General features: G+C 40.4%; 1 protein-coding gene across 1 annotated transcript in view; it reads right to left on the bottom strand.

Annotated features, from left to right (window-relative positions):
* The window catches only part of LOC122791693 (NACHT, LRR and PYD domains-containing protein 3-like), a 504,613-nt gene that overhangs the window by 440,261 nt on the left and 41,130 nt on the right, over positions 1–23,222 (bottom strand). The window contains exon 3 of the mRNA XM_044059586.1: positions 21,639–21,725. Within this exon, the coding sequence (XP_043915521.1) occupies positions 21,639–21,725 (87 nt within the window). The remainder of the gene's footprint in view (positions 1–21,638; positions 21,726–23,222) is intronic.

Below are 23,222 nucleotides of genomic sequence, written 5' to 3' on the forward strand. Positions count from 1 at the left end.
GTGCCCCCCACCCCCCCCAAATATATATTCCCACTCCGAGATTGCATTACAGTGAGGAAAGGGCAAATATCCAAATCTTCACTGTATTGCAATCCCACAATGCGATCTTCAAAATCTGGCCATTTCGAAGTTCTGAGCGTCTGATTACGTTATCTTTCGATAACGTAATAGGAACCCCTTGATATTCCTGTAGGTTCTTAATTTTTTGCCATATTTTGCCTGTATCTTTGTGCAAGGCTCCAAGTCCTTCCAAAAATGTATTAAATAATATTCTCTCATAATCATTTCATACCATTGTCATCTTTTACAGATTCATAGGTAAGTATTAGGGCCATTTTGAGCCTAGCCAATTTTGCTTTTTGTGCTTGAAATAACCTGTCCCATTTAGTTAAACATTGTTCTTACCCATCCCATGGTCAATAATTATATATTACTCCTGATGAGAATAACTGAAATCACACCACTGATTTTTTGCAGTATTCCATCTGTATTTAGTTTCCATAATAACATTTTATTTTGTTGTTCAATCAATTGCATATTGGGTGGGATTCAGAAACATTTATCACTTAATGTTTTGTGTAATAACACAATGAGTGCAAATGCACAGCAAGGGAGTGATTCAGAGACGTAATATGATCAAGCTACGGAAGAAAGAAAACTGTATTATGTAAATTATGACATAATGACATGCAGATGAGTTACATCATATTAATGGGACTCAATGGATATGAAAATGATGGACTCAAACATGGCAGAGTGATTCAGGAACATATACATTCAGTGCTAAGAACCACAATGCTCATCTTTTCTGAATGGTGGGCTTTCTCTGTGCTCAGGAGCTTGACTTGTGCCAGCATGCTAGGAGTTGCAGCAGCCTTAACTGAACAGCAAGTGCTAGTGGCTGTTCTTGGAGTCAGTGGTTATGATGTTCTGCACAGCTACCCTCCACATCACAGACAGGTCCACTAGAAGCTAACATGTCAGTCTGGCAACCAGTTCATTGTCAACCACTACCTTCAGGATACAGACACCATACAGGAATGTGTGGAATCAACGGGATGCATGGACTGCCACTGGACACAAAGGTTTGTGCAGCATTAACCATTTTGGCTAGAGGACCTTTTAGCACTCAACAGCTAACCCATTAAGAATTTTGTAGGCATTCAATTAATGGACCCCAAACTAGTTTCTTGACATAATACTGCAACTTGTGGGGGCTTCTATGAACAGCCGATGGGGCCATTTTACAATGTAGCTTATTTCCTTAAGGGCCTGGGGCCACTGATTTCACCCACATTTCTAACAGGTCTCCACCTGCACCACATGACATCTGGAAGGATGTCCACTCTGTCAACTTTCAGGTGGTGTGTAACTCACAGGGTATCATATTCAATGCGTTTGTGTACCGGCCAGGCAGTTCCTATGAATCCTACATCTGACACATCTGCAGTGACTGCTAGCTTTTCATGTGACAGCATCCCACAGGGTCATCTCACTGGGATGCACGTTCACTGCTAGATGCATAGACCTGATATGTAGTTCCCATTTTGGTAGATAGCAGGCCATATTTAATGGTGTCCATTGTTGCATGTTGCAGGTGATGCTAGATATGCCATGTTACTGTGGATGATGACCTCATTTAAAACCTAAGATGGTGTCCAACACTGTACATTCACAGACATGGAACTTTTTGTTGCACTTTTTGCCCTCTACTGTTTATCATCTATCGGTTCCTTTCATGACAATACACCCACTCATTTCCCATCACATTGGGTAAAGAGTCAGCCAGGAAAGGCCATCATTCAGACAGCCTCCAGGGGTGGATTTAGGTTTTTCATAAAGCCTAATCTTCCCATGTGAGTGCCCATCTAAGCAGCAGAAGGGAGTCATATAATGGCTATTCATGCTAGTTGTCCTTTACTTCTATAAGGGGCATTGCCAGCAAGCAGTCCCACTGCCTTACCTGAAACATGGGAAGAGGCTTGCCTGGTCTTCACAAGGAAAACTGTACTTCTGTATATGGTCCTTGGGCACTCACAATCCTCCCTTCCATCCAGAAGAAGAGAGCGGGCTATGCCTCCTCATTCCCCTCCATGCTTGGCTCCTCAATTGCCAGGTCTGCTAATCAAATCTCAGTCGAATGGTCTCAGTCAGGGTTTCATCACTCTGTGCCATTGATACAGAATGTGGTTGAATGTGTCTGTACTCCTGAAATTATGCTTCTTCTGCTTGGATACATCTGGTAGCACAATACAGTATGCACCTCAGACCTTCATGCTACACAAAATGGAAGTATGAAGGAGCTACAACTTGAGAACATTGTCAGACTGTCCCAGAGACCTGTTGCAGCAGTGGGGAAGGAGTCCAGCACATAACTGTCTGCAATGGCACCCTATGCAACATGGGGGGGGGGCAATATGTTTCATGACTGGCACGGGATTGGTATCTGCTGGTCCATACCTAGGGGCCATGTCAGACAACATGGAATTGAACTCATGCATGCATTTACACTTAAAAGTTATGCATTACAGTGCACTCACTGGCCATGCTGTGCATCTGATGTAAGCTTACCCACACAAGGCAGGAGGTGGACAAGGCACTGTCATTATTATTTGCACAGGCTGGGTACAGCACAGTGACAGGTGACATCAATGCCATCATTTGGGGAAGGGTCACATGAAGTGGATGTGATAGCTATTCTTGGCAGGTAGCAGGCTGGGTGGGAGTCAGGGATTATGATCTCCATTTTCAAGTAGGCTTCCATGATGTGAATGGTGGCCAGGTGTTTTATGCGGCCTTGCAGTTTTGGGGCTGGATGTGTTCTATGTGAAGCATGATGAAGCACTGTGGTATCATGTATTTGAAACTTAATGTAGGTTCCCATGTTGGAAGCCAAGAGATGGACAGCATCTACTACCCTGAGGGTGGCCATGGCTAGGGGAGGCATGCTGATGGCTAACAGAGAGCAAGGACAGGGTGGAGTTATGTGAACCAGAGCAGACAGCCTCAAAGGGGTGGAGCCAGGTGGGTATTATCAGCTACTGCCATCACACTGGGCATGTGCATATGTGATGACTGCCATGGTCAGGGACAATAATGATGCAGTCTCTGGAACAGTGTGTTCAACTGTGCAGGCCCTGCTTGTGACCATCCACCATGCATCCCAACCCTTGGCTTGCAGAGGCACAACAGTGGGTATTTGGTACATGCTTCATGGATGCATCAATGGATGACACATTGGTTACCAATGACTTGAGCAAGCATGTTTACTCCAAGTCCCTATAGGCCATGTTACCCTGCATATGCTGCAGGGAATGCAGTTGTTACACATCCTCATGCAGATTATGCATCACACTTTCCTTCTGTACCACAATGCAAGTATTGGCCATCTGTACCTGGCTCATTGATCAGCACATCCATGCACTAATGATCACATTAAGGAAAGATCTGCAGTCATGCTGATGATGATCACCAACAAACCTGGTCTTTTTTGCTGTGGTGGGTACAAGTGCAAGGCTATCATCTCCAGTGTAACTCATGTGTGGGCAGGGTGGGAATGACACTGACAGGTTATTCAGTGATAAACACAGGTTATGTTGGGAGCTGTGTGCATGCCCTCCACTTCTAACACTGGTGACAGTGCTACTGTATCATCACTCAGTGCGGTGTGTACAGTGCCATCATCATTAGCCACAGGTGCCCTGCTGATATCTGGCATGTGTTGTCTTGTTGTGACGGAAACTTGACCAATGGAACCTGAAAAACATAAAGGTAACATACCTGTGATAATGCTGAAACATATGCCTCATTTTCCCCACACCTATGGCACACATCCTGGTGCACACCAATTGTGGGAATAACATATGAGCAAATATGTACTTTGTGGTAGAGGCTGTCCCAGGAGTAGCCACAGAGTGCATGAAGAACAGTTATGTACAGATGCTATGCAGAAAAAAAATGTCTCTCATGTGGGTCACCTGCTATTACTAATCTGGAGAATCCCCTTCAGTCACTCAGTCAGTCATTACCACCCAGGTCAATATTCACATTACTGTCTGGTACAAGGATTCAGTTATCTGCCAGAAACAAGGTTAACAACAACTCTTTCTCCTCAATGAACCACTTGTGTATCTGTGGTCCATCTCATGTGATGGACTTCTCCCTCATAATGTCTTGTGCCTTGGATTTGGCATGCAGAATTATATTTGTGGCCCTGCAATGCACTTGTAATACCCATCTATTATAGCCCCCCACAGTAATGATGTCCTGTACAATTCTCTGTTACACCTGATCATGGAACGTTTTGTTGATTTTACTTTTTCCCCAAGATGCACATGCCAAGTGTGTGTGTGTGTGTGTGTGTGTGTGTGTGTGTGTGTGTGTGTGTGTGTGTGTGTGTGTGTGTGTGTGTGTGCGCATTTGTTTGTACAGAACTGCCTTGGCTGACCCCTATGTCTCAGCACTGCCCCTCCCTCCATTCGATATCCACATGACTGCTATCATGCTTTGACCATTCCCAATCTGTTGCATACTGACAATAGCAATGAACATGTTATCACTGACCACCTTCCTGTAGCACTAAGCCGATAGCCAGTTGTTTGGTGCATGCCCTGTGCCTCTCATCTCTCTCTCTCTCTGTACATATATCCATGCCTTGATCAATGTAAGGGAGCACTGTTTCCCCCTGTAATGTGTATTGCAGTCTGTGTGCATAGGCAGCAATGTGTTACTCCCTGAATATTTACCTGTCATACTCTTATGCTATGCTGTCTGTCTTGGTAATCTTGTAAACTGAACAGGCAAAAGAGACTACTGAAAAACAAAATAGAGAAGAAACCACGCAGTAGCACAAAACGAAGTGATAAAGCGCTTTTCGTTTATTCCAATAAACAAACTTCTTCAGATCTGAAGAAGTTTGTTTATTGGAATAAACGAAAAGCGCTTTATCACTTCATTTTGTGCTACTGCGTGGTTTCTTCTCTATTTTGTCTTGGTAATCTCTTCAACTGGACATTCACCTAGCATGCCCTAGAGCTATGTTGTCTGTCAGAGTGAAATCCTAGCTGAAAAGCAAACTGTCATACCTTTGTACTATGTTATCTCTCTCAATCTACTGTTTTCTAACTGCCCCTGTTGCTGCTGTACACAATGAATGATCAATGTAGCACAGCGGTACATTGCTAAGTATCTTGTCTTTTGTAATTATGCCTATTTTGCATGTCTTCTTTACTAAATTCTTATTCCTGACTTGCTTGTCTCAATGTGGTCCTCTACAATGCTGTGACTGTGCTTTTTATCTCACTAAAATGGGGCTTGTAGCATAGCGATTATGATAATGAAGTGATTTAGTGCAACTGTCTTTCAATCACTGCCATAACACATTGTGCTATCACAACCCGGCAGCACTAACATACTTGCCCTTGCACATCACTGGGCTACTGAGATGTACACAGTATGCTGATACACAGAGATCCATACTGCCACAACACTGCACAAGTGAAACTTTTGCTAGTACAGTGTTTTATCCCAATGAAGTGCAAAATATACTGCTGTGTGTTAACAGGACTACCATTTTAAGTCTTGTAAAGACCTATAGAATGGACATGGCCTCTTCTAGTACTGGACTCAGCAGGGCTCCTACAGAGTGCACCCTTTTTTATACCTGCTGCACAGGGACTATCAGAAGCACCTGCTGATCTGTTGCAATGGTCCATTACTTAAAGTAGATGCCTGGTACCAGCTTGCCAGGGTGGAAAGTAATATCACTGGCATACCCTGTCTGGTGAGTAGTGCAGACACCTCTACAGTGAGCTGTGGAGATGCCACCAAAATCTGCTTTGCCACTGGAAGGCTTAGGGCAGAGAGAATGCCTCAACACTTTACAGTGTATATATATATATATATATATATATATATATATATATATATATATATATATACTATTGCCAGTTTGTTTCCTTGCCTTCTTTTGACAGGCTCATAGTGTACTCACTTATCCCTTCTTCCTTTTAGAGTGACACATGCTAGAGAATTTAACAGGTGAGCCTGTTTCCAGAGATCTGAGAAAGTGTCCAGGTACCTGGGTGTATATACTATGTCCAAAGTTATACTATGCAATTGTACCCCAGCACTAACAGGTTTCACCTCATATCATGCGTTCCGGCCCCAAAATCCGGACAACACCAAGAAAGGAGGGGGGGTGTCCATATTCATAAAGGACACCCACACCTCAAGGTTGGTGGCAACGCATGATGCATCGGAGACCATCCAGGTGCAATTAACCATAGGCAAGACTGCTCTGCAATTTGTAGCATGTTACAGGCCACCCTCTCAAACTCAGGAACCTCACATGGCCTTCCTGAAAACATTGGAGGGAATAAATGTATCTCCAAACACCATCATACTAGGTGACTTTAACTACCCTAATATAGACTGGGAACACTACTCAAGCCCGAACACTCTAACCCAAAGATTCCTGGAGTTCATAAACTCAAATGCCATGGAACAACTAGTCACCATCCCCACAAGAGGAGAAAACATACTTGATCTCATCATCACGAACATGGGATCAAAATGTTCAACACCGAAGTATACCCCTCACTGGTGAGATCAGATCATACACTAATCTCGCTGGAGGTGCTCATCCTGCCGCCACCTGAAAGACAAAACACCACAGTGAAAAACTTCTCAAAAGCCGATTTCACACTTCTAAAAACTAGTGTGGTCTCCTTTAAGGCCCCTGAGCCAGTGGTAAACATTACTCAAACCGCTGAATCACTTACAAATGCCTTCTACCAGCACCTACAGGACTGCATGGATCAGGCAATCCCAAACAAAACTAAGACTCTCTGTACCAAAGGCAAGCGTCCAGTCTGGTGGACCCCACCCATAAACAAGCTCTACAACAAAAGGAGCCAGCTACTACAAGATAGAGCAAAATCCTTGAAAGGTAAGACACCTTTGATCATTATAAGTAAAAACTAAGAGCTCTCATAAAATCATCCAAGGCAAATTTTGAGAGAAAAATCGCCAAGGACTCTAAAGAGAATCATAAGGCCTTCTTTAGCTATGTTAGAAACCTAGGAGGAAACTCCCAGATATGCTCAGAATTAGTTCAAAATGATGTGAAAATTACTGAACCTACACACATTGCCAACATACTGGCTGACAGGTTCAGTACAAACTTCTCCCCTCCCCAAAGGAGAGATATCCATTCCAGAGGATTGTAGCCCCCAAACATCTCCAAGCCCAGGTGAGAACTGCCCTCACTAAGGCAAAAAACACAGCATCCATGGGACCGGATGGTGTCCCCGGCTGTGTGCTACATGAACTCAATGAGGAATTAAACCCACAGTTAGGACAGCTGTTTAATCTTAGCCTCACCTCAGGATCATACCCAAGGAGTGGCGCCGGCGACTGTGGTCCCACTTCATAAGGCGGTGCCTCCACAGACCCTGGAAATTACCGCCCCATTAGCTTGACAAGCCTTATCTGCAAAGCCATGGAGAGGATCATAATGGAACTCATAAATAAAGACATAGGGAACTTGCAGACTTTGGATCCAACTCAGTTTGGCTTTGTCAAAGGCAGATCCTGCCTCCTAAACTTGGTTGACTTTTGAGACAGTCACCAAGGCCATTGATGAGGAAAGGCAGTCCATACAGCCTACCTCGACCTGGCAAAGGCCTTGACACAATACCCCACTCAGGTATCATCGAAAAACTCATCAGCTTGAATGTAAACCCATACATCACAAGATGGGTTGCAAACTGGCTAAGTGACAGAACCCACAGGGTCAGAGTTGCTGGAGCCATGTCAGACTCAAAGCCTGTCACAAGTGGTGTCCCACAGGGCTCAGTCCTGGGTCCACTCTTGTTGGCATCTACTTTTCTGAAGTACAAGCAAACACAGGAGGGTTATGGCTGACAAAGTTTGCAGATGACTGCAAACTGAAGCCATAGTCGAAAACACATCTGACACAGATATCCTCCAGAAGGGCCTCACAGAAATGGATAACTGGTGCCAGAGCCATGGCCTGAAGTTAAGCGCCAAAATGCATAGTCATACCCTTTGGGAAAAACAAGGCTACCCTAGCTACCATATAGGTGGCAATCCACTGAGCACAGAAAAAGTCATCAGAGATCTGGGGACCCAGGTTGACAGTAGCCTTTCGTTTGACACTCATGTTGCTAAAGTAGTTAGGAAAACCTTCTATATCACCCACCTGATCATGAAGGGATTCACATCTAGATCAAGGGAGGTCATCGTCCCCTGTACTCATCACTTATTAGACCTATGATTGAGTACAATGCCCGTTCGAATGTATCTGACCAGACACCTGCTGCAGCTTGAAAGGCCCCAAAAGTTCCTCACCAAAAGGATAAAGGGTCTCAAAAATATGTCTTATGCTGCCCGACTGAAAGAACTCCAGCTCTATTCAGTCTCATACCGCTTGCTCAGAGGTGACCTGTGCCTGACATATAAGGCCATGTCAAACCCAGATTTGATGAATATGCTTCACCTCAAAAATCTAGATCCCTCAGAACCACAAGGCGGGAGACTTAAACCTTGACACGGTTATAAATAGAGCGTGCTGGAGGGACAGATTCATCACCCAGAGACTCCCTATGCTGTGGAACAAAATCCCGGTACATGTGAGGCAGAGCACCTCTCTGGTCTTGTTCAAGAGGAATCTTGACCAATGGATGGGAGATTGCAGATATACCCCAGGGATTACTTCAGCGTCACTGCTTGACAGAGGCACAGCAAAATGATAGGCATAGTTTTTATTCAAACTAAAGGTGTGGCGAAAGCCACATAACTATGGGCTAGGCTTATAAATGCCCTTGGGTAGATAGCCTAGTATGAACCTATGAACCTATGAACCTATAATTGCATTTCTATTTGTAACAGACATTTACTATTGGGTTGCTTTTATTCTCTTTCTGTTTTTTTTTCCTTCTCCTTCTGCAGGTCCGGCTGTGTTGTAGGTTGTGGAGTGGCAACAAGCAAATGGCTCTTAATCATGTAACCAGTTTTCACCACTGTTATTAAAATCTCTCATCTATGCAGCTTTAGTATGTATTTATGGTATCCTGTACTGTGTACACTCTGTGTGTACACTTCTGTATCCTGCCATATTTGTACTTGAGTGATTTGCTTTTGTTTCTGCTTTGAAAAAATTATAATCCATACTGCAGCCTTCAGCATGTATTGAAATATATTCAGTTATTATAATAGTTCTCTTTACACAAGTATTAAGGAAAGCAAACAAAGAGGTCGCAAACAAGGCAGCTGTGGAGGAAAAATATATATTTAATTAAACAATTTTAAAACGAAGTTAGCGCTTTTGTGCCATCCAAGGCACTTGATCAGACATAAATCAAAACCACATTTGATTCATTTAAATAGGGCTCTATCTGTTTCATCATCATACAGTTGGCCAATCACAGTCCCACATTGATTACACAATTTCAAATACTCAAACTTCAATATCTCGTACAATCACAATATATAAAACAAAATAAGCTAATATTAATACAAAAATAGTATATATCATAAATAAATAAAATTCCTTTGTATACTTCACATTCTAATATATATCAATTTTCTTAAATATATGTTTAAATGACATCTCAGAACAAGGAAACATCTATGCACAAACATGCGTTGCTGCAAAAAGTAAGTAGATGGCAGCAAATACTAATGTTCAATCATCTAAGCTAAACAGCACTACCCTAATAAAAATCGATTGTGCCTCTAAAGGCATAATCAAAGTACCTATATACATATACATATATATATATATATATATATATATATATATATATATATATACACACACACACACACACACACACACACACATATATCTAATGTTACTAATGTTAATAAATACGCTAAAACCACACATTAAAGACAAAAATATCTACGCAAGAATGTAGATGTAAAATATATAATATATTTAATATTATAATCTAAAACCCTATCATTTAAACTGAATGCTCTATCTGCTTGCAATCTAATTACCCATTTCATTTCACATTTTTCGGTATAATTCTTAAAAATTCCTTAGTACTCATGTTAATTAATTTTACTACTAGAAACTTGAATTTGTGACTTAGATCTTTATTCAAAGTTTGTCTGGCTAGGGCATTACTCTAGTCCTCTCTTTCAATATCATAAAGATGCTCCCTCCCCCTCTTCCTAAGTGTCAGATTGATCTTCCCTATATAAAATAGAGGGCACTTAGTGCACCTAGCCAGATAAATCAGGTCCCTTGATTTTACAATCCACATAGTGTTTAAACTCAAAAATCTTATGAGTGGTTGAGTGTGTAAAGCTGTTGTCATTTGCCATGTAGGTGCAATAATTGCAATTCATACATCCAAAAAGTCCCTATTCTTACTGATTGTACTCTCTTCACAGTGTCCTTTTCATAGCATAATAATCTTTTCAAGGATCTATTGTTCCTATAAGAATAATTGGGCCTATTACCTGTCATCCTAGTTATCTTATCAGTCATCAAAATTTCCCCAATACATTGTTTTATTGTCGGTAGAAAAAGGTATTAACAGCCTACACTTATTATGTCTGCCCTTTGGAGTCCTTACATTCTCAACATTATGCACCCTCCTGTCTCTAAACTATGGTCTCCCTCTGAATTTCCTATCTATAAAGTTATCATTACGTAATCACATACATTCTTCTCTCTTGTATCCTCTTTCCATATGTTCAACCTCCAATCCTCTAAGAGTTGCACTACATCACATGTCTGTGCTTGTGAGTCTGGAAACTCTCAAGCCCTGTCCCTGTACCAATTTTTTATAGACATAAGGAGGGTGCATGCTATTAAAATGTAGCAAGTTGTTTTTTCTACAATCCTTTCTGTAAAGATCGATCTGTATAATACTGCCACTCTTATATATTAAAACATCTAGGAACTCAATCCTGTCATTGTACCACTTTCCCACAAATTTCAAAAAATCTGTTGTAGAATTTATGTAATCCATAAAATTAGATAACTCCAATTCTGGACCCCTCCAAATGAGAAAGACATTGCCCGTGAACCTCCTATATAATAAGGTATATACTATGAAAATTCTACTTTATTTACTATATAATTAAACTCCCAGTAGGCCATCACTATGTTTGCATAGGAATTGGCACATGAAGTGTCCATGGCAACCCCCCTTTTTTGTAAGTAATGTTTGCCATCAAATGAGAAAACAATATTGCTCAGGATTAATTCCAGCAGTAAACACAACATCAAAACTTTATCATTTGATATTCCCTTTATATTCAAATGCTGCCTCACAAAATCAATATCTATGTCACTTGGTATAACTGTAAATAGTGAGGTCACATCTAAAGTGACCAACTGGGCCCAAACTTTATATCCTTCAGAAAAGACTTAATCTGACAATGTGCTCAGAAAATGTTCTATGTCTTATAATAGTGGGGATTTTATCTACTATAGTTCTGAGCTGTTTTTCAACATAAATTGACATGGCTTCTGTGAGCCATCCCCTACTAGATACAACTGGTCTTAACAGTGGGTTCAGCAAATCTTGGTGTATTTTCAGGAGACCTCTAAAAGTTGGAATAATAGGTATGTCTACTAAACATAGTTATGCAACTCTTGGGTTATAATATTACTCATCAAAAAGTCATACAAATCAGACTGTATATTTCTAATTATCTTACTTAGCTATTCATTCATTAGAGGGGTGTATGTATGATTATCATTAAGCACAGTCTTTACTTTGTCATGACACATCTCACTATCAAGGATAACTATCACCTCATCCTTATCAGTGGGTCTAATAACAATATCCACATTACTCTGTAGCTTTTTTAATGCTTGATGTTTTAACGTTGTCAAATTGTGAAAAGTATGATGTCGACTATTAGCTTGCCCCAAACTCAAAAAATCTCTCACACAAGCTCGTTACAAAGCCTCCAGTAACGGATGCAATGGAGGTGTATATGTAGTTGTTTTTTAAAAAGAAATGCATTATTATTATCATTGTCACCATATATTAATTTTAGCATAACACTCTTACTAAATAATTTAACATCAACTATAAAGTCAACACAGTCTGTATGTAAGGAGGGTATAAACGAAAGACCTTTTTGGAGTATTGACTCCTCCGCTTCACTTAATACATACTTAGAAATGTTCATTACTAGTCCCAATTCATGAACTGCCATGGTTTCTCCATCTAAACCCTTGATTCCCCTTTGTCTTCCAATGTCTTCCTTCTTTTCCTCTCCTTGGTTTGGGAATGAGAAGATGGTGAAAATTCTCTTAATGGGAACGGGAACTTCAGAAAAAAACAGCTGCTCTACTGTATTAGCGGTTTCTTTCACTTTCCATCTAATGTCGCTCATTGTTAAGAATTATACCGAAAAAATGTGAAATGAAATGGGTAATTAGATTGCACACAGAGAGAGAATTTGGTTTAAATGACAGGGGAGTTTTCAAACCATTTTTATTAGACAAAACCCACAGACATTAATTCCCCTTTTATATGTTATGATAGACTATTTTCTTACATGTTATGATACTCTATTATTAGGTTTTAGGTTATAATATCAAATATATTATATATTTTACATCTATATTCTAGCGCAGATACTTTAGTTTTTTGTTCTTTGTCTTTAATTTGTGGTTTTAGCGTATTTAGTAACATTAGTAACATTAGACGTGTATATATATATATATATATATATATATATATATATATATATATATATATATATATATATATTGGTACTTTGATTATGCCCTTAGAGACACAATCGATTTTTATTAGGGTAGTGCTATTTAGCTTACACGATTGAACATTAGTATTTGCTATCATCTACTGATTTTTTGCAGTAACGCATGATTGTGCATAGATGTTTTGTTCTGAGATGTCATTTATACATATATTTAACAAAACTGATATATATTAGAATGTGAAGTATATGAAGGAATTTTATTCATTTATGATATATAGTATTTTACTATTAATATTAGCTTATTTTGTTTTATATATTGTGATTGTACGAGATATTGAAGGTTGAGTATTTGAAATTGTGTAATCAATGTGGGACTATGATTGGTCAACTGTATGATGATGAAACAGATAGAGCCCTATTTAAATGAATAAAATGTGGTTTTGATTTATGTCTGATCAAGTGCCTTGGATGGCACGAAAGCCCTAATTTCATTTTAAATTTGTTTAATTAAATATATATATATATATTTTTACTCCGTACCTGCCTTGTTTGCGACCTCTTTGGTTTCTTTAATACTTGTGTTTGTCTATAGAGGCGCTTAATTCCCTGACTAACGTGTTGCTTTTTGGATAGTTCTCTTTACCTTTATTTCTCTGAATTTAAGTATGATTCCTTCATGGGGTATACATTTTAATCATCCCAAGGTAAGCTACATGGACAGATAAAACTTCATGTAGGGCACATCAGTCACACTCTCCAACATGAGGTTAAGCATGAAAGATCTAACTTTTGTAAAACTCTGGTGGGAGACATCATGGAGAAGGGGGTTTCCTCTTTTTGCCTAAGTCCCAGGAGGATTCTCTACGTCTTCTGGCTTACACAGTATTCTTGTGAGGCTGACCAGTCTTTAATTAATGGCAGCCTCTGCAGCCTTCCTTGTCAATTGGGAGTACATTTTGCTTCCTGATATCAGGGATACAATCAATGTTAATGCTGTTAAGGCTGTGTGTAAGGAGAAATATTAAACCCTATTTGTTACTACACAGATTGAACTTCTTGGTACAGCATCTTGTTCCATGAAAATGGTATTCCTGGCCTTACAGAGGGTATGGGTGAAAATTTAGATGTAAATGATGATGATATTATGACGCAGGGAGGAAGACAGGATAGAGTTCCCCCTGATAACCTGAAATTTGCTCTAGGTACATATGGTAGCATGTTGGCTATATCTGTTGGATCTCTTTACTACAATTTTGCGTTTTATTCTTTATACTACAGTCTTGCTTTTTTCCCTTCATTTTCTGGACGTGATTGCAGAAGAAGGCCTTATTAATTTTACCTATCCTGATGACAGCTGTTATTGTTAATGAGCTATTTTTGGATGGATTTGACCTTAGCCCTTTTGCTCCGTGTAAGGTAAAGTTTCAAGTCTTTAAATAGTTTTTGTAATTTTGGTTTAATAATTTACTGATTTCTTGATAGAATTTTCTATTATATACCTCATGGAGATGAATTTATTTATTTAGTTGCTGAAAGTGTTGGTGATGGTTATGAATTATTCACCAGTAAGCTACGGAGGGGGGGGGGGGCTAATATACAGTCCTAGTTAACTTATGCAAGATGCTTGTCATTCCTATTCATTCAGATTTGATGTTGGTTTATATCTCATTCCTTATACAAATTCTATAAACAATTTATGCAATATCTGTAGGCTTACATAATGCAAGACTCCAGTGGTCAGATGACTTGTGTGGCCACTGTAGTAGTCATGGCCATGGTAATAGCACAGCCCCTTGCATTCCTCTCTGAAAAGCAGTTTCAGACATTTTTGCCACTGGACATCTTTTGGCTATCTTCGTATGGTTAATCGAACATCAGGGTTTGCATTAACATGCATTTTCTGAAGAATAAGTATTATGAAAGGTATGAAACCTAATGTCTGGCTTTACTGACGGTAATATTCAGTAATTTACCAGAAAATCGAACATTTTATGACAGACAGTACAAAAATAGAGTCGAAATCAGCGACATTTGGCATATTCACAGACAACTGAGAGTTATGTGCAGAACCTACTTCCCACTTCTGCAGTGCATAAAATGTTCCTTCCCCAGGATATAGTAATGTTGGAATGATTCTATAACTAGGACTTTAGGGGCCTGAGCAACCATGGCAAAAAACAATGTGAATTTGCATGTTTTTGTGACTGCCACTCCACCATTTAATTTAGTTCTGTTTGGCAAAAAAGAATCATTCACTTAAACAATGCTGGGGAAACTTCAGGAAGCTTAGGTTTCTTATGCCAGTTTGCACTATGCAGTATTGTTGGCAAAGAGGCATTCGTGAACTGCACAAACACTATCCAAAGAGTTTTTCAAAGCGTAGATCAGAAAAAGCAACTTACACCACTATGCAGTGCAGTTTCCTGAGTCCAAGCTGGTAGTAATCACAAGAAAGAGAAATTTCGTCACCTTAGTTTATTCTCTAATAATGACAGTTATAAAAAGAAAAAAATATGTGCTCACGTTAATTTACTGTGATAATGTTGGTAATACGCTAGAGAAAGGCATCCTCACTTATTATGTTAAAGATACTGGCCATCCATTTATAATTTCCTGTAAAGTAACAGACACAGAGTATGTACCAGTCAAATGCACAGACAGACTGCTACATGACTGTTTAACATACCTCTCAACTGTTCAGATTTTCACAGAAAGTCCAGAATTTGCCTCATATTTTTGGTGTGTTCCTCCTAAAATCTATACTTTTCTGGCAAATAGCCGATGATTGAAGTCATTAAATAATGACAAACATTTGAGTTTAAGACTCCAAATACTTCAGAAAATTCATGCTAATGCAAAACCTATTATTCTATCAACTTTCTAAGTTTGTAAGAGCAATATTTAATATCTGTCCCTATTTGTCCCCTCATCACTTTAGGCTTTTGTCCAAATGTTTTGCTCTAAGAGGTTGAGAGTTATGTTGTTTAAACATTAAAAAAAATAGTAGACAAACACTTCAAATACAAGTATGCAGCTGGTCAGTTTTCTGACACAGTGTACATACCGTCTACTATAGTAACATTTGAGAAGGCCAATCAGCTTAGTTTCTGCTACTCCTTTCTCTCTTTCCACAAAAAAAAATAAATTTCTCAGCTTGTTTCCTGCCTTTCCTGTGGGTAGTCTAGCCTGGATATAGATTTGCTGTGTCCAGGACTATTTGTAGGCTTCTAGGGCCCATGCCTTTCTGTGTTGGAGTGAAGCCTTCTAGCTTAATTTTGTTTCTTAGAACTAGCCAGTTTTTTGTTTCAGCACTTGTTCAGAGCACTAAATAAGCTACAAATTACTACAGCACTCAACTTTCCTCACTGTCTAGAGGAAAACAGTTTCTAGTACTTAACAAATAAGCACTTATCCAGACATGTCTAAGGGTCAGCCCCCGGTGTTTTCTCCTGTCTACCTGATGAATCTGGGCATCTTGGGGCAATGCAGTAATTGCCTCATGTACACAGACAACCCTCCCTCCTACCACCCAACACTACAACCTGTGAGAGATGCACTTATATAGCCAAACTGGAAGCAAAGCTCTCTTCACCCAAGACTGGACTAGACAGTCAAGAGGAGAAGGTAAACACTTGCACCACACCACACTCAGCACATAGTCCCTCAAAACCTACACCACCAAAACACACACATAGAAACACAAAACACACATCTACATTCGCGGAGGCTCTCAGTAAAAACCTGCCCAAGCAACAGGGACCTCCAAAGCAGAAACACAAGCAACCTCCACCCCCCAACACAACCCAAATGACACATAGCCCACAAACTCAGTGTGCCACTCAACCACAGCCCATGAGGCATAACAACGTACCCAACACTCTGGTCATATGTGACTCTATAGTCAGGCACACTGATGTTCCACTCACCAGGCTAAACAAGGAGAAAGTTACTGTCAGCTGCTTGTCGGGTGCCAGCATCCGCCACATAACGCATGCACTCAGGTCACTCCACAACAAGTACATATATGACTCTGTCATTGTCCATGTTGTGTGAATGACCTGAGACGTACCTCCTTGGACTACATGAAAAGGGACATGGAGGAGCTGTCCGATCTTGTAGCCCAGGCAGGTATGACCCTAGCCCTGAATAGCATCCTGCCATCACCCAGAAGGATACCACAGTACAAGGACAAAATGATTGACTTCAACAATTGGCTAAGCTTCTGGTGTCATTCTAAGGGGATCCAGTATCTGTCTGCCTGGGATGTCATGATCGAGAAGCCACGATGCTTTGCCAGAGATGGCCTGCACCTGTCGCCCCTGGGATTCCGGATACTGGCTAAGGCTCTAGCCACCCCTATAGTGCCTTTTTTAGGCAAGGTTCAAATGACAAATTCACCACCCTAACAGGTACAGGGGGTATTGCTACTCAATGCTAGAAGTCTAAACCTCAAAATGCACTCTCTCGAGGCACTCCATCTGAGACATCTGTGCAGTGACAGAGACCTGGTTCAAGGATCCAGAGAGTACCCCTGCATTACCAGGCTATAATTCATACCACACCTTTCGGCTACCTAACCTGGACCAAAACACTAAAGGCGGAGGCGTGTCCATATTCATTAAAGATATCCACACCTCCAGGCTAGTTGCTCAGCATAATGCATCCGAGATTATCCAAGTGCAATTAACTCTGGGCAAGACCGCATTCCAAATTGTAGCTTGCTACAGATCCCCCACCATGCCCCAGGATTCCCACTCCTCATTTCTTAATACACTGGAAAATATTAGGGTACAACCTAACACCCTAATAATGGGTGATTTCAACTACCCTACCATTAACTGGGAAAACTACTCATGTACCAACTCTTGTGCACAACGTTTTCTGGAATTCATAAATTCCAATGCCATGGATCAACTTATCCACACCCCCACCAGGGGCAGCAATATCCTAGACCTGGTTATTACCAACATGGGCAACCGGTGTTCCACACCAGAGGTCAATTCCTCGTTGGTCAGATCCGACCATAAGCTAATCACCCTAGACATCCACATCCCTCCCCCACCCCCATTAGGGAAACCACAGTAAAAAATTTCTCCAAAGCCAACTTCACGCTTCTTAAGACAGAAGTGGCAAACTTCACGACACCCATGCTGACGGACAATAGAGGTATGACTGCTGAATCCTACACAAATGCACTTTATAAGCACTTACATGAGTGCATGGATTGTGCAATCCCTAACACAACCAAGATGCTATCCTCCAAAAAAAGGAAGCCAATCTGGTTGTCCCCTGCCATAAACAAACTCTACAACAGAAGAAAGAAACTGTTGCAAAAAAAGAGTAAAATCCCATGATTGGAGAAACTTCCTGGTCAGCTTCAGTAAGAAGCTGATACCTCATAAAATCCTCCAAAGCTAGTTATGAAAACAAAATCGCCACTGACTCTAAAGACAACCACAAGGCATTCTATAGCTATGTCAAGAATCTCAATGGCAACACTCAGATCTGCTCTGAGTTACAGCACAATGGCACTAAATATACAGAACCAACGGATATTGCCAACATCCTGGCAGATAGATTCAGTGCTAACTTTACCCCTCTGTCATCCCCTAAAAGGGCCCATCTCTATACCAGAAGAATGCAAAGTTCCTGTAATCATGGCTGCACAGGTAAAAAACACACTATCCAAAGCCAAGAACACAGCATCCATGGGACCTGACGAGATCCCAAGCTGTGTTCTACATGAACTACAGAACGAACTGGCACCCCACCTAAGTACCATGTTCAATCATAGCCTCACCTCAGGCTATGTGCCCACTGAATGGCGCACAGCGACAGTTATCCCACTCCACAAAGGGGGAGCCAACACAGACCCCAGAAACTACCGCCCCGTTAGCCTAACGAGTCTGGTCTGCAAGGCTATGGAGCGTATCATCCTGGAACTTATAAACAATGACATTGGTAATCTCCAAACTCAGGACCCCACCCAGTTCGGGTTTGTAAAAGGCAGATCATGTCTCCTAAACCTGATAGACTTCTTTGAAGCAGTCACTAAAGCCGTAGATGAGGGTAAGGTGGGTCACACAGTCTATCTAGATCTCGCCAAGGCTTTTGACACCATCCCCCACGCTGGAATTATAGATAAACTCACTAAACTAGGTATAAATCCCTATGTCACAAGATGGGTTGCCAACTGGCTTACTGACAGAACCCACACTGTGAAAGTAGCAGACTCCAAATCCAGCTTCAGAACAGTGACAAGTGGAGTACCACAGGGTTCAGTCCTGGGTCCTCTCCTGTTTGGTATCTACTTCTCTGAAGTACAGGCCAACATAGAAGGTCTTTGGCTAATGAAGTTCACAGATGACTGCAAACTAGGAGCCATAATCAAAACTCCAAAAGATGTGGACATCCTACAAAAGGGCGTTGCTGAGACAGATGCCTGGTGTCAAAGCCATGGCCTCAAGCTCAATGCCAAAAAGTGCATTGTCATTCCTTTTGGTAAAAACTCAGTACCCATGAACTACCACATAGGTGGTAGTCTACTTAACACAGAAAGTGTGATAAGAGAACTTGGGACACAGGTGGACAGTAGTCTCTCCTTTGATAATCACATCACCACAGTAGTCAGGAAATCCTTCTATGTGGCACACCTCATCACAAAAGGTTTCTCATCCAGGAAAAAAGAGGTCATTGTTCCCCTCTACTCGTCACTCATTAGACCCATTATAGAGTACAATGCCCCTTTTGGTATGTACCTGACAAGACATCTACAACAACTGGAAAGGCCACAGAAATACCTCACAAAGAGGATTACTGGCCTCAAAGAGATGCCCTATGCAGACCGTCTCAAAAAACTGCAGCTTTACTCCGTTGCATAAACGCCTACTCAGAGGCGATCTCTGCCTAACACACAAAGCTATGTCAAACCCTGAGCTTTTAGACATGCTCCACTTAAAGAAATCCCAATCCCTACGAGCTACACGCTCTAGGGACCTAAACCTCATCACCACAATAAACAGAACATGCTGGAGGGATAGATTCCTGTCCCTGTGACTTCCCATACTCTGGAACAAACTACCTATCTATATCAAACAAAGCTCCTCATTAGCACTGTTCAAGAAAAATCTTGATGACTGGATGGGAGATAGGAAATTCAAAACAAAGCAGAAGCACCAAAACCAGAACAGATCGAGGAGGGCACAAATCCTGGTCTGCAAGCTATAGTTTAATTAATACACAACTCTTCAGTCCATCAAGTAAAATGCATAAAACAACTTTTCAGTCCACCAAAATCACATGGAAAAAATGATTAAAACGACTTTTCAGTCCACCAAAATTCACATTAACGCAATTCAGTACACACTGCGTTTTCGTTTCCAAAACTTCATCAGATGGAGAAAATGCATACCTTCTTAGTAATCGGAGGTGTTATTGACTGGTATATTAATCATTTTCAGTTTGTGTTTCGATCTTCTGTTGCTATATATATATATATATATATATATATATATATATATATTACAAAATACCCAACAGAAGATCGAAACACAAACCGAAAATGATTAATATACCAGTCAATAACACCTCCAATTACTAAGAAGGTATGCATTTTCTCCATCTGATGAAGTTTTGGAAACAGTGTAATGCGTTAATGTGAATTTTGGTGGACTGAAAAGTCGTTTTAATCATTTTTTCCATGTGATTTTGGTGGACTGAAAAGTTGTTTTATGCATTTTACTTGATGGACTGAAGAGTAGTGTATTAATTAAACTATAGCTTGCAGATAGGAAATTCACCCCGGGGATCACTTCTGTGGCTCTGCTCGACAGTGGCACAGGAAAATAATTTTCTTGGGTGGCGAAAGCCAGGGTACCTTTGGCTAGGCTTATATAGGCCCTAGGGCCAATAGCCTAGTACCTACCTATGAACCTATGAAATGTGTCACAAAAAGATACACTAGAATATTTAATATGATGGCAAAGCAATGAATGATAAACTGGAAAATGTAATTTTCCTGTAAAAAGGCCACTGTTGTCATTTGTTACACTTATAAACAATTTACACTACAACAATCATTACCATCCTACGGGAAAGTAAAATGGTCCCTAAAACCAAGCTATACACACTGCATTTTAGACTTTCCATGGATAATTTTGCTTTGTGCAAAAATGGGAAAAGGGGTTGAAGATGGATGGATGGATTAACTTGCAAGGGCTGGTATTAAATTTTCTAGCTGATATAAAACCTTACAAACATCATTTACCTACCTACATTCATGTGCGGGGGGGGGGGTGCCATATTTAACTTCCACACTCCTACCGAGTAAAAAAAAAAAAAAGAATATATATATATATATATATATATATATATATATATATATATATATATATATATGTGTGTGTGTGTGTGTGTGCGTGTGTGTTCCTCATTTTTCCTACCTGCTCCTGGTATCAGATGGCTTTCCCTGGGTAACACTGCTGTGGCAGGACTTTAGTTGTCTCTCTCCTCCTGAAATGGGTGAGCTGACCTCAGCCTGTCAATCTGACTCCTCCTTGGCCATCTCATTGGGCCACTATTTGACCTCTGGCCATCTGTGGAATAGTCAGGTCCAAAATCTGTATGCTGCAGAGCCAAAATATCTATACAGTACCTCTCCAGCAATATTAGAAATGTAACGAATGGGATGGGTTTTTCTGTGGTACCATAAATGTACTGATCCACTGGAGAATAAATAATGTGGATCTAGATACCACTGTGGCTGTATTTTATAGCATGAGCATCACAGATACTCAGAATAATTACTTTTGTCCAGAAAACTCAACATTTTCACAGCCAGTCACAGACACACATATACAACAGTACTCTTCCAATGTGCAGGTAATCAAACATTATATATTTGGACTACTTACTACAAGTCATGCAGATTGTTCTTTGGGTTCATCAGTGCCTCTGATAAAACTTTAATTCCGTCATCTCTCATTTCGACAGCACACAAGCTGGAAGAAAGAAGTTACAGTTCTCATTTACATTGTCCTTGCATTCATGAAGAGCATTTCAAGATATTATGTGTACATATATGGGAAAGCAAAGTTTCTATGACAGCAAGTCTTTAACAATATGATTACAATCACTGGATACAGAGGACAGCATTGGTATAAATGTTAATGCAGAAGCAGCAAAAGAAGTTAAAAGGGGATAAGACATTGTTTAAACAAATCAGTGAAGGAGGAGGTTCAGGTTTACACTGCCCTAGGAAGGTTCAGGATTATAACGCCTTAGATAGGGTCAGACTCATAATGCCCTAAGTGAAGGATGTAGAAAGAGGTTATGAAGTATAAGTTTTGTACTTTCCACAATGGCAGAGCTGTAAAACGAAAGTCCATGTTTGGCAACCAGTAAGACTTGCACCACAGGCATTAGGACCACTCAACCAATAAAAATGTCCCAGACTGCCACTCAGCCTCCCTTCCCATCAAGCACAACATATGCCCTCTTTCCTCTAGTTCTGCAGCCAGCATGAAAGTTGAGGTAGAAAAGAAGGAACAGAAGAGAGAAGAAGACAGAGAAAATTAAACGTAAGTTGGGGGGGGGGGTGGAGGGTGAGTGCTGCTGAAGTTGTATCTTCCTACACAAGAGATCTACAACCAATAAATCTAAGCACAGCAAGCACAAAATAACATGCTGGACTTGTAGAAACACTATTTTAATAAAACAAAGCTTTCGGGAACACAACTCCCTTCATCGGTGTATAAAAAACAATGTCAAAACTTCCACTTAAATACTAAAACAAGCCAAATCACATGGTATAAGACCCCAGATTAGAATACAGACATAATTAAAACAATCAACACATCAAAGAGCAATTAATACAGAGTTAAAGTGCACTTAATAGCAACTTACTTAAGAGACATTTGCTTTAACCTCAAAACTGGTTTTAATGTAACCACTGCGTTTAACCAGGAGAAGAATCAGCGTTCAAATGCAAGATCCATTCATACTCCATCAGTTCTAGCTTGTTATTATGGTCATCTCCTCTTATATTTTGTACCAAAGTTTGCATCACTCTGAACCTATATGTATGCTCTGGGCCACAATCTAAAACATGCTTAGCAAGGGGATTAGTTAATACTGTCCTAATATCTGAATGATGTTCAGTATTGCAGTACTTTTATGGATTTCATTATGCATGTCACCCATTCCCCTGAAGCACGTTTTCCTGACAGAGAAAGCATGAGTTTTACTATGGCATCAAGTGCTGATTCACTGTTTCAAAGAATATAAGTGAAGCAAGTCATGGGTTCAATTGCCTTAAGACTTTTTTCCATAGTATCAGCCTGCAAATGTCACCCATTCCCTTGAGTTTTCCTGACAGAGCAAATATGGTTTCTACAGTAGCATAAAGTGCTGCTTTGCTACTTGGCAAAGTATGGGTAAAGCAAACCATAGGTTCGGTCCCCTTAAGGTCTATCAGTTTATTCATATTATCAGTCTAC

This window comes from Protopterus annectens, chromosome 17.part0 (assembly GCF_019279795.1).
Source record: "Protopterus annectens isolate FY-2018-M chromosome 17.part0, PAN1.0, whole genome shotgun sequence".
Lineage (NCBI taxonomy): Eukaryota > Metazoa > Chordata > Ceratodontiformes > Protopteridae > Protopterus > Protopterus annectens.